We start from the raw sequence: 16,523 nt of genomic DNA on the forward strand, positions 1-16,523 counted from the left end.
CAAACTGGAAATTCTATAGAAAGTATGAGCTTTTTTTTTGTTTTGTTTTGTTTTGTTTTGTTTTTAAAGAGGATAGAAGAATATAATTTGGGGGGAAATTTGGTTGGAGAAAAATCTAAAAGTCCTTTGTGTGGAGTTAATGAATCCTCACTCCTAACATCAGTGGTACTATTCTTTCAAAGGGCCCTTACATCTCAATCAATGGTGAAATTTTGGGTCTATTATGGATCTCATGGCAGCAAACCAATTAACACTGAAGTTAACTCAGGCTAATATATACTCTGGTCAGATACTCTGTGACTCAGAAATGGCCCAAAGAACTTTGGAAAATCCATTTCTGTTGAGCACAGCTAAGAAAGTCATCTTGAGGCTAATATATACTCTGGTCAGATACTCTGTGACTCAGAAATGGCCCAAAGAACTTTGGAAAATCCATTTCTGTTGAGCACAGCTAAGAAAGTCATCCTGAGGCTACCCTTCAATACAGGAAAACTTGACTTGGTAGTGGTGCTTCCCAGGGTATCTTAAGCAGCAGTCTTATGCCGGGGGGCGGGGGGGAAAGAGCAGGTGTGGCGGACACACAATCTAACATTATTTAAAAAAAAAAAAAAAAGGTAACCTTAAGCAAGTACCTTCCAGAGACCACTCAGAGCTTTTTTTTTTGATGTTCCAGTTATGATTCTTAATTGTCAAGCTGCCTAAAAATGGCATACTAACTGAACCGCCAAATTAGGACCCTGGCAGAATAAAAAATTTACCCTGATGGTCTGTCCGTGAAAGGAAAATGTCTGCAAGAAACTTAAATATTTTTTACTGATATGAGATTTAAACAATAGAATCATTGAACACTGTTAAAATGTATGCAAATGACCCCTACTGTTAAGATTTTTCTGGAAGTGTATATGTATATATAAATCCATACATACACATTCTATAATTTATTTCCTACTAAAAAGATTTAAGGCAGTTATGCTATATATAAAGTTAGCTATAATATCCAAGCTAAAACAGTTTCTACTCAAGAAGTTATGTGAACACATTAGACAAGTTCTCATCATAAAAGCTATCATGAGGCTATCTATATCTAGTATAGCTCACATTTCCTGGTTGAGGCTTCAAACATAGGAATTCCACTACAAGAGATAATTTGTCCCTCAATCCCCACACACAAAAGGTAGTCTGAACAGACAAAATATTTATGAAAACTTGAAAAGGAAGATATAAAAGGAATTCAATAGGACTCTGACAACCTCTAGACACCACACACTATCATTATTACTCTTGATTGTACTAAATACAACCACCCAATATGCCCCAAGGTGGAAACAGGGCTAGTATTATGAGGAAATCACTGGCTGCAACTAACTACCGGAAAAGTTCATAATCCTGAACATAATTTACAACAGAATCTGACAATGTATGCTATCGTCACAAAAACATTTAACTGGATAGAATTTCTGAGCCATTTGTAAGATTTAAGTGACTGACCAATCTGAACAACGTCAACCTTTGTGGTGAAGAAATTAGGACCCTGGGATTGAACAGCACCGCCCTTTTTGGTCTTTAGTAAAGTTCAAAGGAGAAACATTCTGATGTATGCAGAAACAACATGGTTGGCAAGGAAGAGGGCAACTAGCAAAACCACTAGGGATACATGTTGTCAAGAGAAGGGAAAGAAGAATAAAATTCAGTTGATGAATATAAAGGACTTAGCAAAATAAAGTTCACGAAGGAAAGAAAATGGGCAATAATGTGTTATGTCTAAACCTCAACGTGTTGCACCAGAGTAAGAGACAAGATCACGGGTTGCTTATGTCCACAGTCTACTTAGTTATCTAAAGAGATACTGGGGAATGGTGGAGGGGTGGCAAACTGTGAAGCTGGAATGTTTAGCTATGAAAGTAAAGGCTGTACATAAAGACAGATGTTAAGTACAGTGAGGATTGTCTTGCATTACGTTACATCCCACCATCAACCAGACCAGGAGGGCACTGATTATTGAGTAAATGCTCAAAGTGTTTAGTTATTTTAAAAAAAGAAAGATGTTAAAGGTATATTTGGACAATTTTTGGAAGAGGTAGAGAAACCAACTGGGTATATATACTCTTTTATTTGATTTCAACTAGCAAGAGACTAGACGGATTGTTTTTCAAGTTCAAAATCTTAGTCTTGATGAAACTGACAATAAAGGCACAAATAAAGTGAAATTATCAATAAAATAATTTCAACAAAGGAGAATATCTGGCAATGTTTAAAGGACAGATGAACCAAGCAAAACTAGATATGATATGAGGTTTAAAAAAACCCCCGATATTAACAATTTGCAAATATATACTTAGAATACAGAATAAGAGTACAGAGTAAGAATATATAGCTTTCAAGAAAAATTAGGCAGATTTTCTTCTGGCAAAGTGACAAGTCCTGAGAGAGAAAGTAACCCCACACGACTAAGATGGCTTGAGAGTCAGTACCAAATCCCAGTTATCTTTTTATTACTCAACATCTATCACACTGGGTAGGTAAAGAACAGGCATCAATAAATGTTTATTGAATGAATGTATATCATAATGTACAATTAGCACACTAACTGGTATAGTTCAAATCTAGTCAGGAAAGTCAAACTTTTTTTTTAAGCAGTACAAATTTTTTAAGAAAGAAATCATTCTATTGGAGTTCCTATGTGGAACTCCAACACAGAATAAAAATGAAGCTGCCACTGGCCAGGCCAAAGTCAGTGGGAATGTCACCAGCCTCCAATTCCCTAAACCAGCCCTAAGGTGTATGTAATCCACTGTGAAAATCACCATTTATCTTAGAAATGTGATAGAAAGCATGATCATTCAGTTCTCATGTTGTTAAACTGAGGAAATTACCAGCACTGTGTAGAAGAAATTCTAAATGATGTTGCTAATCTAAATAAAGACAAAATTCTACAGAGAGGAGATCTTATCACTTAGAAGAATGAAAACAAACCCTATAAAGGGAAAAAACAATCAGCAAAAATTAGGCCACAGTGGCCAAAATAGAATGCAAAACCAGCATCACATTAAAAAGCAAGGAAGACCATTGAACACACTCATACAAATGAACCACTGCAACCACAAAGTCAACTGCTTGACAGGTCTAACCACTGAATACATGGGTGCTTCCAAAGAGGTGAGTCCCAGTTTCATACTGTACAGAAGAATCCCACCATAACTGTAGAGATGCGATCCACTACTGAAATGTTACAGATGGTACTGCTTTGCTTAACATATCAATGCAAGGGCAACTGCCAGGATGTTCTACCACTTTCAAAGTTGTTCTTTACCCCCAGACAAAGAACAGTGTTCCCTAACATCACTACAAGTCCTCTAGTAAGTAAACACTTCCAAAGGGCAGAGCCTCCACATTTCCAACAGGTCTGACGGCGGTAATACCTGGGACATTTACTCTATCCACAGGATGGGCTGTAGAAGTAATAATTATCGGGCAGCAGGACATCTGGAAGCAAGCAGCCAGTCACTACAATGGTGAAAATTTGCCCAAGGCAGAACTAAAGAAAGGGTTGTTCAATTAAATGGTACTGACCTGGTGTAAACTTTTTACAGTAAGGACGTGAGGAAGAGGAAATATTAGTGAGAATGACACATGAAGCAATCTATCACAAAGTAAGGCCACCTTCAACTATTATAAACTGTAGAACTAATCTGATCCTCAAGTTTGGACCTGTGTAGAGGTTTTTGTATAAAGCATAAACACCTAGTAAATTATGAGTTTCCTTTAAAATAAGCCTTTGCATTTGATGCCATTTTCTTTGCCAAGAATGCCTATTTTTCTCTCCACATGGCTTGCTCCTTTCTCACCGAAGTGTTAGCTCAAGCATCACTACCTTACAGAAGCATTCCCCCTGCTATGCTTTATCACAGTACCCTGTTTTATCTCCTTCATAGACAAATAAGCTAATTAAGCATTATAGAAACTGCTATCTCAGCAAAGGCAAGGGCCTTATCTGTCTTGTTCACCTTTACCCAAAGGCTAAGAAAGTTCCTGGCACACGTAACAGGTGAACAATAAATATTTGTTGAATGAATAAAAAATTACTATACCAAGTTTACATGAACACATACATGCATACACAAATATAGAAAAATGGGGAATATCTAATAGAAAACAAGCAATGCTGAAAGTATTGAAAATAACACCTGTAGATAAAGGTGAATATGGTTTCAAAAAACAAGTACCAAAGATAATCTGTCTTTAAAAATATGAAAACTTACTAGAAGGGGACCAGGAGTGGTTACTTTCCATTTCTACTGAGATGCAAACAAGAAATGTTTAAACTGCAATGAGTTAACAATAAACATAAGGATTATCTGCTGCAGGGTGGACTTCCAACAGAGTTTCTGACATCTCCTGTCACTGTAGAGCATAAAGCATGGTTGGTTCTAATAGTCACCACATATTCAGGATTAGTTAAGAACAGCTCAGACTGTAGGTAATTATAAGCTAAAAAACTTGCTAAACTGCTTCTCCCCCAAATTTTAAAATTCAGAATTCATAATTATGTAAAATAACATAGATTGTATAAATTTAATACAACATACCTTAAAAACAGATGGCCTTTACCTGCTGATCATACCTCAGCATTACTTTTCTAGGTATTTTGCTGAAGCAATTACATTTACAAAAGGTCCATTTCATAATACAATCTGGTAACTAAATCAAATGAAACTCAACTCAAAGAGCACTAGGTTTGCTATTGAAATATTTTAAAATACCTTTTTAAAGAGTGTTTATATCTATAGACTGAATTTTTAAAAAGGATAAATATATTGAAATAATTGTAGCATATCCCTGAAAATAATTATACTGCCACCTGTGCATTTTTTATGAGGTGTAAAGATAAATCAAAAGACTGCTAGGTTACACAAGTCTATTATCATCTGCTGAAACTGAAATTTGGTATAAGACAAAGGGACTTACTCCATATGATTTGTTACCGCACCCCAGAATTAACTGGTGCTGGCGGTATCAGTGCAACCATTATTGGTGATGGATGTCACGCTACACTGTTTTGGTATCAGGACAAAAGTGGAAATAAATGGAGGAGAGGTTTGGAAAGATTTCCATAAGGTTTTAGCAGTAAGTAAACAAACACAAAAAGAATGAATATTTAAGACCCACTGAACACATTAAGGTCAAGGATTTCAAAAGTTAATCCACTTTTCTTCCCCCAAGAGTTTATTTTTGGTAAAAGGCAGAAAAATTAGTTTTTCTACAAGGGAAATCTGCTTCTAAATGATAATTTGAAAATCTTGATATATATTATATATTAAAAAAGACACACAAAAATAACAAAGAAGTGGGAATAACAGATTAGGTACTGTAACTTTATAAAGGATTGCCTAAATCAAGAAGCAGCACACACACACCTAATTTATGCAAACTAAAAATGTATATAAACAGCACAATACTGTGATACTGGATCATGATACATTACCTGTACACATAACTACTACTGTTATTAATAAACCTTTGGGACACTCAGTTTTATGCCCAACAAGACATCAGTAAGTCTTTAAAATCTTCTCTCCTCCTTTATGGGAGGGTATTTCTAGACACTAATTTTCCCATCTAATATTCAAACATAGGAAACCGATTCCACAAGGTGCTTTAATTGATGAGACCTCAAGTGCTGTTTTCTCTTGAATTTTTGGATAGTAAACAGTCCACGGGGACCACACACAAATACTATGACAGAAGAGTTGGTACATTAAGTCTTTTGATGGGACTTGACTGGTGACAAAGCTTTATGACATGCTTGAGCAACGCACTGAAGGGGATCCCATCTGAGTTAATACTTTGTCCAACCACTGTAGAGGTCCATTCAGATGAAGTTCAATCCAGCAAGGAGTGCTTGTTACCGTCTGCCTTCTGTTAAAAGAATGCAAGAAAAATAATTATGAAATTAAAAGAATAACATGGCTATGGAAGAATTTAGATAAATCAAAAGGTTGTATCAATATATACTAAAACCTAGATTCTTTTCTGAACGAGTATCAAGTTTGCATATCTACTATTTTGAAAACTGTTTAATCCTCAAAGTACTTATGTGACTTTTTTTCTTTTAAAGAGAGAAAAAACACTGTTTTCCCCTCAAATTAAAATTAGTAGAGTAACCTTATATTTACCGTCCAAAATGGGACACCTTTAAGAGAGAATGTAGTCACTATAAATAATCACTGCCAGGGCAAGAGACATAAACGAGCACTGTCCCAAGCAAACCAGAATATATAAAGTCACCCTACTTATTAATCATCCACAGAATAGAAGATACTCAAATAGCAAATGAAGTCCAAATGGAACAGGATTCAAATTTAAAGTATATCAAAACAAAAGAGAATTCTGACCCAAGCTTATCACAGAATGTTAAGAGTTGGGGTTCAACTTTCCCTGACAAAGCCAACAACCAACGTCCCTTTTAGCAAAATCATGCAGGCTTTTTAATAAGAAACACCTTTAGTACTTCAAACAAAATGAGCTACCCTCTGGGAATCACAATTGTTCAATGACATCCTGTCACTTCCACATACTGATTTTAGTTCTTATTTATTATATACAATAAGTCAGTAAGTCTGCTTGCTTCTTCAACATGACAGCCCTTCAAACATGAGAAAAGGCCATTATCAACTCTTCACCTCCATGTGACACATGCTCAATATAATTTAAAACTGTATTTCAAAGGATGTGGTTTTCTGTAGCAGATGGTGTCAGTGCCCCACTATACCCTTCAGATTTTCAGTGTTCTCTAGCCAATTTCCAATTGTAGGCATCTGCATTTCTGTGCCTGAGAACTTCTCTGCTCTGTCCACATATATAGCAGATCAGAAGTGCCAGGAAATTAACATCCCCAGGAACAGACCTCAATGACACAGGAATTGGCATTTAAGCGTCCAGTTTCCCTTCTCTCTAGGTGGGATAATTCTGTGTGTTCTTTACTGTTTTCCAAGGTTTTCCTAAGGGAATAGCTCTAGTGACCCACCCACTAGAGTAGATGGGTTAAGAATGGTACTGGCTGCCTTTCCTCCCTCCCTCTTTTCCCTACTTCCTCCTTCCTGACCAGTGTTCCCTCCATTTCCTGAATAAACCTTTTGCATGCAAACCCTTGTCTCAGGGTCTGAGACACACATTATGTGTCCCCCACCTGTTAATTCACTTCAGTACTAATTCACTTAACTGAGACATATTTCTCAATTAACTATGAATTCTTTACACATCTATATTTTCTGCTTACTACATGTCCTGATTTTTATGCTAAGCAATCAAGCTGGCACTAAAGAAACTAAAAAATAAGTTCTAGAAATCCAACCATTAGATCTATCTCCTTAGCACCAGTGTCATTAAGGATAAAAGGTTCCACAGTTCACAGATATATGGGTATTTGATTTATTTTGATCTGTAAATGTTAAAGGAAACTACTTTATTATCCAAAGTAGATGTACCTGACTCCATTATCCATGAAAACATACTGTATATTACTGCTTCTCATACAGATTTTAAATTAGCTCTGGGTTAAAGAACAGCACAGTCCACAGTGAATGAAGGGCAGTATCTCTCTCTACCAATCAAAACTGGTCTTAACAGGAGACCCACAGATACACATGGAATTCTCCCTGACCTATGCAATTCATATTTAATTCCACTGAATTTCTACCATGTTCTTCAACATTATGATCTTTTGAAGAGAAAAAAAAATGTCTGACCTAATAAATTGGTATCAGATGGTACTATCTGAATCTAATTTTAATATCAACTCAATCCAAGTCCAAAGGGAAAATGAAGCTCAGCATTCTTTAAAGTTATCACATCTCAAAGGGGAAATGATTAAAACAAAAGAGAGCTACAGCAAAGTCAAAAAGTGAATTCTTCTACTAACATAACTTGGACAAAATAGTGACAAGTCTTCATTCTAGGATATACATATATAACACATAATATATTTTTACAAAAGTACTCAAACCAGTAGATCTCAAATCTCACCATCACAAAAGTCATACACCTCACAAAACTTTAAGACAGGGAATCAAGCTCAAATGCAATGAAATAAATTCTGAAGAAGGGCCCAAACTGCTGAATGAAACAGGAGTACTATTACTATTCTATATGAATATCTTCTTAAGCAGACATTCAGACAGTAAGTAATGTGAACTGAAGAAAGACTAAGTATTTTACTTATACTTTCATTCTTTAATATGCTGATGAAGTATTCCCTATCTTTGCTGTGGAATCCAATCAATTGTTTAATTTATCAATGGCGTAATCTATCTTATCCCTTGATGACAGATTAGCTTTGGTAAAACTCAATTACGTAACTGCTACTTACTATCCTTAGAGAAGAGGTGAAGAGTCAAGGAGAGCTTTCCTCAAGTCCCCTCTCTACCACTTAGAATGTGTCCTTGGGCAAACTATCAAATCTTTTCTAAGCCTATTTCCAAATAAACATTAGTTTGGACCATTTTTTACCTTAGAAAGATTGCAACCTTATAAAGAAAGGATAAAAACAGCAACAGTAATTCTTAGCCATGTTGAAAGGCGTGAGATACTGCACCTAAAACACAGCACAGTGCCTGGCACCTAACAAGTACTCCCTTCTATTACTGAATGAAGTTCCACCTTTTAACCTTATACTGAAGTTGTCTCAACTTATTTGTCCAGCCTTATTCTTCTTTACTTTCTATACTCCAGTCAAACTGAACTGTACTCTACTGCCAGGATCATCACTTTCCACCCCACAAACCTGTGACTACTGAAATCCTAGGCATCTTTCGGAACCCAGACCCTGTGTCATCACTACCTCCCCCAGCCCCAGCGAAACATCTCTTTCCATGAACTGACATAAGCCTTCCAATATGCCATTTATGGTACTTAACACTCTGCATTCTGTTACAGTACCCATCCATACATGTTTTAATTCTTTGTTCCATAATGCCAGCACAGGAATTTGCAATAGTTTTGAATCCAGAGGCCCCCAACTTTCTTTTGTTATTTTACATAAAGATCTGCTAACTCTATAAACCTCAAGGAAAATAAATACACATGAACTTCAGAAGATACAAAGAATGAAAGAAAAAAGAATTACGTTGTGGAAATTTAAGAATCGAATATGTATTTCATACCGGTATTCTGCTCCCCACCCTTTCACAAAACTCATTCTTATGGTGCACATTCTAGTTAGCTGATACACGGCTTCAAAACCCTGATTAACGGACTGAGCCAGAAGAGCAGCAAATTCCTGGTTGTTGAAGATCTTCAGGTTACAGCCTACGATGGAGAAAAAGATTTAAAAATTATGTAAAAAGAATATTACTATTAGAAAATCATTTTAAAAGGGCTACAGATATTAGAATATGAGCATGCAAATCATCTCCTGATTCCTAAAAGTAATAGCAAAGAAAAACTCAGCAAGTTGATACGATAGGTTTATTTACATTGTTGTATCCATACCTGGTGGAATTTTACACACTGTTGCAGGGTGCCAGCCGTATCTCTGATTACAATTGGGGCTCTGCACAAAGATTGCACTATCACTTAGGCACTCAGCAAAAACTTCCCCGCCTATGTAATATAAGCGCACTCCTCTTCCTAAAACAAAATATATATGGAATTAGTTTTACAACATTTACTATTTCAGCATGACTTTCAAAGAGTCTTCTCAGAGGATAGTAAAATGACATAAAGTATTTTGATGACTTTTTCCATAGCTATGCTTTTCTGAAATCTAACTTTGAAACATACCACTGTACACTTTTCCAAGTATTTTTTAAAAATGATTTTATTGATTTGTAAAGATAGTACGTGCTTATCAAAAATACTTAAGCAATGCAGAAAAGTGAATGGATAGCAAAATAAAGAATTTCATACAAATTACAGTTATTTCTAAATAAATAAAAGAATTCATTTGAAGGAATTAACTAATGTCTGGATTAATATGCCTTTATTATAATAAACAGTATTTCTTTAAAGAGCCCACTATGGTTAAGAAAAAAGGTAATAGGGCTTCCCTGGTGGCGCAGTGGTTGAGAATCTGCTGCTAATGCAGGGGACACGGGTTTGAGCCCTGGTCTGGGAAGATCCCACATGCCACGGAGCAACTAGGCCCGTGAGCCACAACTACTGAGCCTGCGCGTCTGGAGCCTGTGCTCCGCAACAAGAGAGGCCGCGACAGTGAGAGGCCCGTGCACCGCGATGAAGAGTGGCCCCCGCTTGCCACAACTGGAGAAAGCCCTCACACAGAAACGAAGACCCAACACAGCCAAAAATTTAAAAAAAAAAAAAATTAAAAAAAAAAAAAAAGAAAAAAGGTAATAAAAATTATCAAGAGGTTAGAGTCATCTGCCCCTTTTAAAACTATATATATTATGGGGGCAACCAGCTCCCTATTTATATAAGCAGAATTAGATAAGAAAAAATTATATTGGGAGATTTTAATATACCTCTTTCAGAATTTGACAGATCAAATATACACAAAATATTAGCAGATCAAATATACATAAAATATTAGCAATACAAAGATTAAAGAAAAAATTGTGAAAAGCAGAATTCTAAGATAGCACTTAAGATTCTCACCCTGATGTATTTATCTTCTCAATTATTCAATCAAACACTAATCTACATACTGCTTAAAGGGATTTTTCGGATGTAATTAAGTTCTCAAATCAACTGACCATAAGAAACTAAGACTACCTTTGGTGGGCCTGACTTAATCAGGTGACAGCCCTTAAAAGGGACTGGGCTGGCCCTGGTGAAAGTGATTCAAAGTGTGAGCAACAGGAATTCAACACAACAGAGTCTTCACTGCTAACTGTGAAGATGGAGGGGGCCACGCAGGTGGCCTCTAGTTGCTGATAGCAGCCTCTAGCTTACAATCTGCAGGAAATGAGGATCTCAGTGCCACAACTTCAAGGAAGTGAACTCTGCAATAATCACCTGTGAGCTTGGAAAAGGACCTCAAGCTTCAGATGAGAACACAGCCCAGCTGACCCTTTGATTTCCCTTTGTGAGACCCTGAGGAGACTCCTAACCCACAAAAACTGTGACACAGTAAATTTGTGTGGTTTTAGGCTGGTAAATGTGTGGTAATATGTTATGCAGCAAAAGAAAATTAATATAAACCAACAAGCCAGATTTACTACATAAATATGGAACCTGGTGCCCTGTTCTCTTAATGACTACAGAATACTTATATAAAAAATAAAGTTGTTCACTTGACCATTAGGAAAACATTAAGTCCAAAAAGTAGAGATTTTTCAGGCTATAGTTTCTGATCAAAAGCACCCAATAAACTAGAAATCAAAAGTAAAAAGAGATGATCCAATAATTACAGCAATCTAAAATTTTGTACAGAAGTAAATAAGGTAGGGTAAACGTTTTGTTAAATTTTTATGCAGAGTCCTAATTAGAACATGGAAAATTCAGAACTGTTTTAGTTAAAAGAGGGCAGATATTCAGAGGCCTTCCTCACCTATAAGATACCTGAGTACCTTAGGAAGATTATATAAAATTTATACATCAAGCAAGATTTGAGAAATTCCACATGGAGCCAACTAACAGACCTCTGAAGTCACTAGTACTTGCAATATCACACTGACTCTTTAGTGATCAGCATTATTTCTCATACGAGTGACGGTTAATTAAATGAACAGAAGCTAATTATTATTAAAAGAAGTTACTTTAAGGTGATGAGAACTATGTTCAGTTATTTTTGTGGTGCTCAAACTATTTTTTACGTCATTGTCAAAAAAATACTGATGACCCAAAGAGTTGCTGTTTATGTGGATTACATCTATGCAAACTTACCATATTATGTGTGAAAACTGAGATTCAAAAAAATTTATTAATTCATTTGAAAATCAAAATAATAAACCCACTACATATTAACATAAACAAGTTTATGAAAAATAACCATTTTGCAAACCAAAGAAAAAAATCAGTGAGAAGAGTAGCAATGTTCTATATTTTTGCAAATATCCTTAATGTCTGGCTTAAGTTCTAGAAGACAGTAGAATTCTCATCAGAGTCTACGTTTAATTCCTTGCAAAATCATAAGCCTTGTAAGCCTCTGGAATACTTCACTGTACAGTCAAGAGAGAACGAGAGTGAAAATGGCAAACAGCATCTTAGTACCACTGTGAAAATTGTTTTCACCTCACCAACTTGCTGAAAGGGTGCCTGGGATTACCACATTTTCAGATTCTATGAATTATTTTTGAACAAATTAAATGGTAGTCCTTGTTTTAGATATCCTGCTTCAGATTAATAGTGTGCAGATCTGATATATGAATTCACTGAAAGGGGGAAAAAACTAGGAGACGTAAACAAACTGAAAAAAAAAAAATTCATGATTTGTTAAAATTACATCCCTAAAATCTGAACATGACAATTTTATGACTGGTAGAGGCTCAGCAAAGTAAAGTTATTTTAACACGTATTTATTGAAGGACTTCCCAGTATTGAGGGTGCCAAATTAACAGAAGCTCAAGATAAAAGTTCGCAGATGGAATGATCACCAGGATCTACTAAAAGCTGTGAAGCTGTGCACTTAAACATGACTGCCCTTAAGGTGAGAGAGAGAAGGCAGGCTTTTTTGCACACAATCTCTTGATGTGGTAAACCACATAATGCTCACATTACGAGTATATGGCATTGGTTTTTCACATAAGGAAAAAAAACATACCTATATGTCTTCTTGTCATTTCTACTGTAGCATTTCTGTTGACGTTAGAGAGTAAACCTAGGCAGAACCTCTCTGAATTTGATGGATCTGTGAAGCCGTCTACGGTGAGTGAGGGCTGTGATGCATGGAAGGTCTCTCCAACCCTCTGGTTTAATTCATAATACGCTATTGAACACCAAAATGCAGGTTCTGAGTAAGTAACAGGCTGCAAATCTGGGGCAGAAAAAACAAACACATAAAAGAAATGTGTGTGAATAATTCAAGCCACCTCAAGCCAAGAATAGACTGAATATCATCACTTTTACATGTTCTATGCCAGCCTACACCGGCAACAGCCCAGGAAACAGACTTAACATCTACATCACGAACTCCAGATTCCAAAGATCACTCCGGATTTTCAATTTCTCAAATTTCCCCTATCTCATTAAGTTATTCTAATCTTCAAACAGCTTTCTTAGACTTTATGGTGAATCATTTATTCTAACAGTAGTTTTACCCTGCTTGTGCCACAGTCAATTTGCATTATAAAGTTAATTTTGGCTAGGACAGAGTAGAACAAAGCTGAAGCAAGGATTAATGAGTCAAAAGCCACAGGGGAAAAAAAAATGTCATGATAGGATACAAAATATGACATATATTTGACATTTGTCTATTTTAACATGAGATTCTCACTGAGTTACCCTAGTTACAAAAATAGAAAACCCAAATATACACAAGAAACAGAAAGTAATAAAACATACAAAAAAAAAAGAAAACATACAGCATGCAAGTGGAAACAGAATATAAATCAAAAGAATCTACATATTTCATGAGAAAACGAGGATCACATGTATTAAAGTGTTGTAATTTTGACTAAAATGCATCATAAGCAATATCATGGGGAAAAAATGACAATTTTGTAGAATAAATTCCAATGTGTAGAAACTGAAAAGAAATCGTGAAATAGGTAAAATGAAGACCAAGAATAAACTACAGACCGTATATACATGTATATACGTATGTATTAGCTATCACATATATATAATCTCCCATACTACATGTACATATGTGAGTGATATATGTCTATATATATTTATACACACATCTCATATGAATAATTGCTATTATAAAATATATCAGAAACTAAATATATACATAAAAATCTAGCCATATAAGAAAATTTTTCATGAATAATGAATATGATTTCCATGAATAAAAAGATTATTAACTTCTTATATGTGCCGGGAGAAAAGAGTTTTAGTAATATTGAGGCACATTATCAGTATCATTTTTAGAAAGCACTAATTTGAACAATCATTTGATTATTCACTGGGATCTCTTTCTCATATATATGGAAAATAATTACCAGAAAGGACATTTAATTAAAAAGGTATAAAAACAGTAGGGGAAAAGTATCTGCAACTTACCCAAACTATGATTAACAGGGGAAAGAGTAGTAGGAGACAGTTCTGCTGGAGATCCTGAAACAAAAGATTCAATTTTAAAACAGCTGTAAAAGTACTTCCATAAGTTCTGACCAAATAATAATAAAATTGATTGTATCTGGTTGTAATGGTCACAGATAATACAGATAATTTACATACCAAGAATTCAAAATATACAGCTGCTTAATGGAAGTTTAATTTTGGAAGCTTCAATACATAAAAGATACAAAAAAGTCCTGGCTTCAAGCTACCCTCTTCCAAAGGCATCCCATGTTGCCAGTTCTTTGTGTACCTTTCCAGAAATATTCTTCAAACCATATAAGCAAATATATTGTGTTCTGTGCCTCCTGCTTTTTATGTACAAATGGTAGCACAGTTCTGAACTTTGCTTTTATTATTACTTATTCTATCAGAGATGTTGACATCTTTCCCTTTTACTTACGTATCTATTTATCCATCCATCTATCCATCTATTGGCTGCATAACATTACATTATGGAATATTATGATCCCATATTGATGGATATTCAGGTTATCTTCAATCTTTTGCTTTAAGAACCAAGATTCTAATAACTAATCTCACAAGTATGCATATTCTCAATTGTATCTGAAGGGTAGGCTCTAAAAGAGAAACTGCCAAATCAAAGGGTTGTCCATCTGTAATTTGATAAATTTTGCCAAAATTGGCATCTATAGAGGTTGTACCGGTTTACATTCCCAGTAACAACATAAATAGGGGAGGCTCATGTGCTATTGTTGATAAGTAAGAACAAGGTCTTAACAAGTATAGTTTTAATTTGTATTTCTCTTATAAATGACATTGAGCAGTTGTATACTTGTTTATATGTTATTTCCTTCCTGTGAATAGTCTGTTTTTTTCTTTTGCTCAATTTTCTATTGTGGTGTTGATCACTTTTCTCACTGATTTACAGAAGGCTCTTTATGTTTTAGTGATATTAGTCTTTTCATGGTATGGGATGCAAATATTTGGTCACCTGGCTTATGATTCTTCATCCCAATTTTGATTAAGCAGTGTCAAAAAAACTTTTATGTGATATAATTTATCAATCATTTTGGGGTATGTCACATTTTGATAAAACAGTGGTGATAGCAGAAATTCTTGGCTTACTCTTAACTTTAAGGAACTACTTCTAGTATTTGCCCATTAAGTATGACGCTGGCTGTGAGGATGAGAGAGAGAAAATTCTTTATTTAGGAATTGTGCATCAATAATCGTAAGCAATACTGGTCTGTAGATCTATGTTGCAAGCACAAATATTACGCTGTCTCATAAAGACAAGCTAAAAGGTTTAAGTCTTTTCTATGCTCTGTAACAGTTTATTTAAACTACTTAGCATTGGAATAACATATTCTTTAATATTTCAGTAGAATTCCCGTGTGAAATTCTTTGCAGTTAAAAATTTTCTAGGGTTTATTCTAAGACACTTCTCTATTTCTTCTATGAAGGTTGACTGTTCAGACAGCTCTATTTCCTGGAGTCAGTTTCAGTAAATTATATTTTCTTAGAAAAGTATTCATTTCTTCCAGTTTTAGGTAAACTGGCTAAATCTAATCAAGAAAATAAGGGAGGAGGGGGCACAAACACATAAAATAAGAAAAAGAAGGAAGAACCACAGACACAAGAAAAACAGTGACTGAGAGATTACTTCACTCAATTTCATGCAACTAAATTTTAAAACATATTTGTTGTAAACTGTTGTTAAATAATATTATAATTGTAGGATAAATTTTGTTTTCTTATCATTATTCTCTACATATTTTGAGAATGTTACCCAAAAAAGCATGACTTACAGCTCCCAAGCTTTAAAAATACAGCAATGGCATAGATGTAGAATAAGGTCAGATGCCCCCTGTAGACCTCTCCCCTCTCCACACTATAACCATGACCTAAAATACCAGGCAACACAGGTGAAACAGCAATTCCCACATAAACTAATGAATCAAAAATAAAGAACAGGTGATAATGATTTTTGAGAAGACAGAACAGCCTTCCATAACAAAGTTCTTATGTTCTTTTTTTATTCCTCAGTTTGAAAAATCTGTTGGCAAGTCACAACAGGTACAGCTATGAAAGGTCAAAATATATTTAGAACAATGAACTAAAACTCACTGCTGTTTCCTGAAGCTGAGATAAAATAAACAAAGCCACTATTAGAAATGGAGGAAACTGCCCAATTTTTCATATCTTTTAACTGTTTACTCCCTCTATTAAATACTTATAAGACGTGACCAGTAGAGTCACAGTTCATTAGTTTAGACTAAAAGGAGTCCAGTCAGATGTGATAAAAGTTACAACTATATATTATGAAAAGAAAAGTTGATTATCATCATATATAAAATTTTTAGAACTTAAATTAAGCTAAA

General features: G+C 35.1%; 1 protein-coding gene across 5 annotated transcripts in view; it reads right to left on the bottom strand.

Moving 5' to 3' along the window:
• Window positions 1–4,830: 4,830 nt before the first annotated feature.
• Window positions 4,831–16,523, bottom strand: part of SMAD2 (SMAD family member 2) — a 97,696-nt gene continuing 86,003 nt past the window's right edge. For all 5 annotated transcript variants that reach the window (XM_059894514.1, XM_059894513.1, XM_059894516.1 and 2 more), the window contains 5 exons: window positions 14,122–14,175; window positions 12,716–12,928; window positions 9,487–9,624; window positions 9,159–9,303; window positions 4,831–5,916 (listed from right to left, as the gene is read on the bottom strand). In XM_059894514.1, coding sequence (XP_059750497.1) covers window positions 5,793–5,916; window positions 9,159–9,303; window positions 9,487–9,624; window positions 12,716–12,928; window positions 14,122–14,175 — 674 coding nt within the window. In that variant the 3' untranslated portion in view covers window positions 4,831–5,792. The remainder of the gene's footprint in view (window positions 5,917–9,158; window positions 9,304–9,486; window positions 9,625–12,715; window positions 12,929–14,121; window positions 14,176–16,523) is intronic.

Source organism: Balaenoptera ricei, chromosome 14 (genome assembly GCF_028023285.1).
Source record: "Balaenoptera ricei isolate mBalRic1 chromosome 14, mBalRic1.hap2, whole genome shotgun sequence".
NCBI lineage: Eukaryota > Metazoa > Chordata > Mammalia > Artiodactyla > Balaenopteridae > Balaenoptera > Balaenoptera ricei.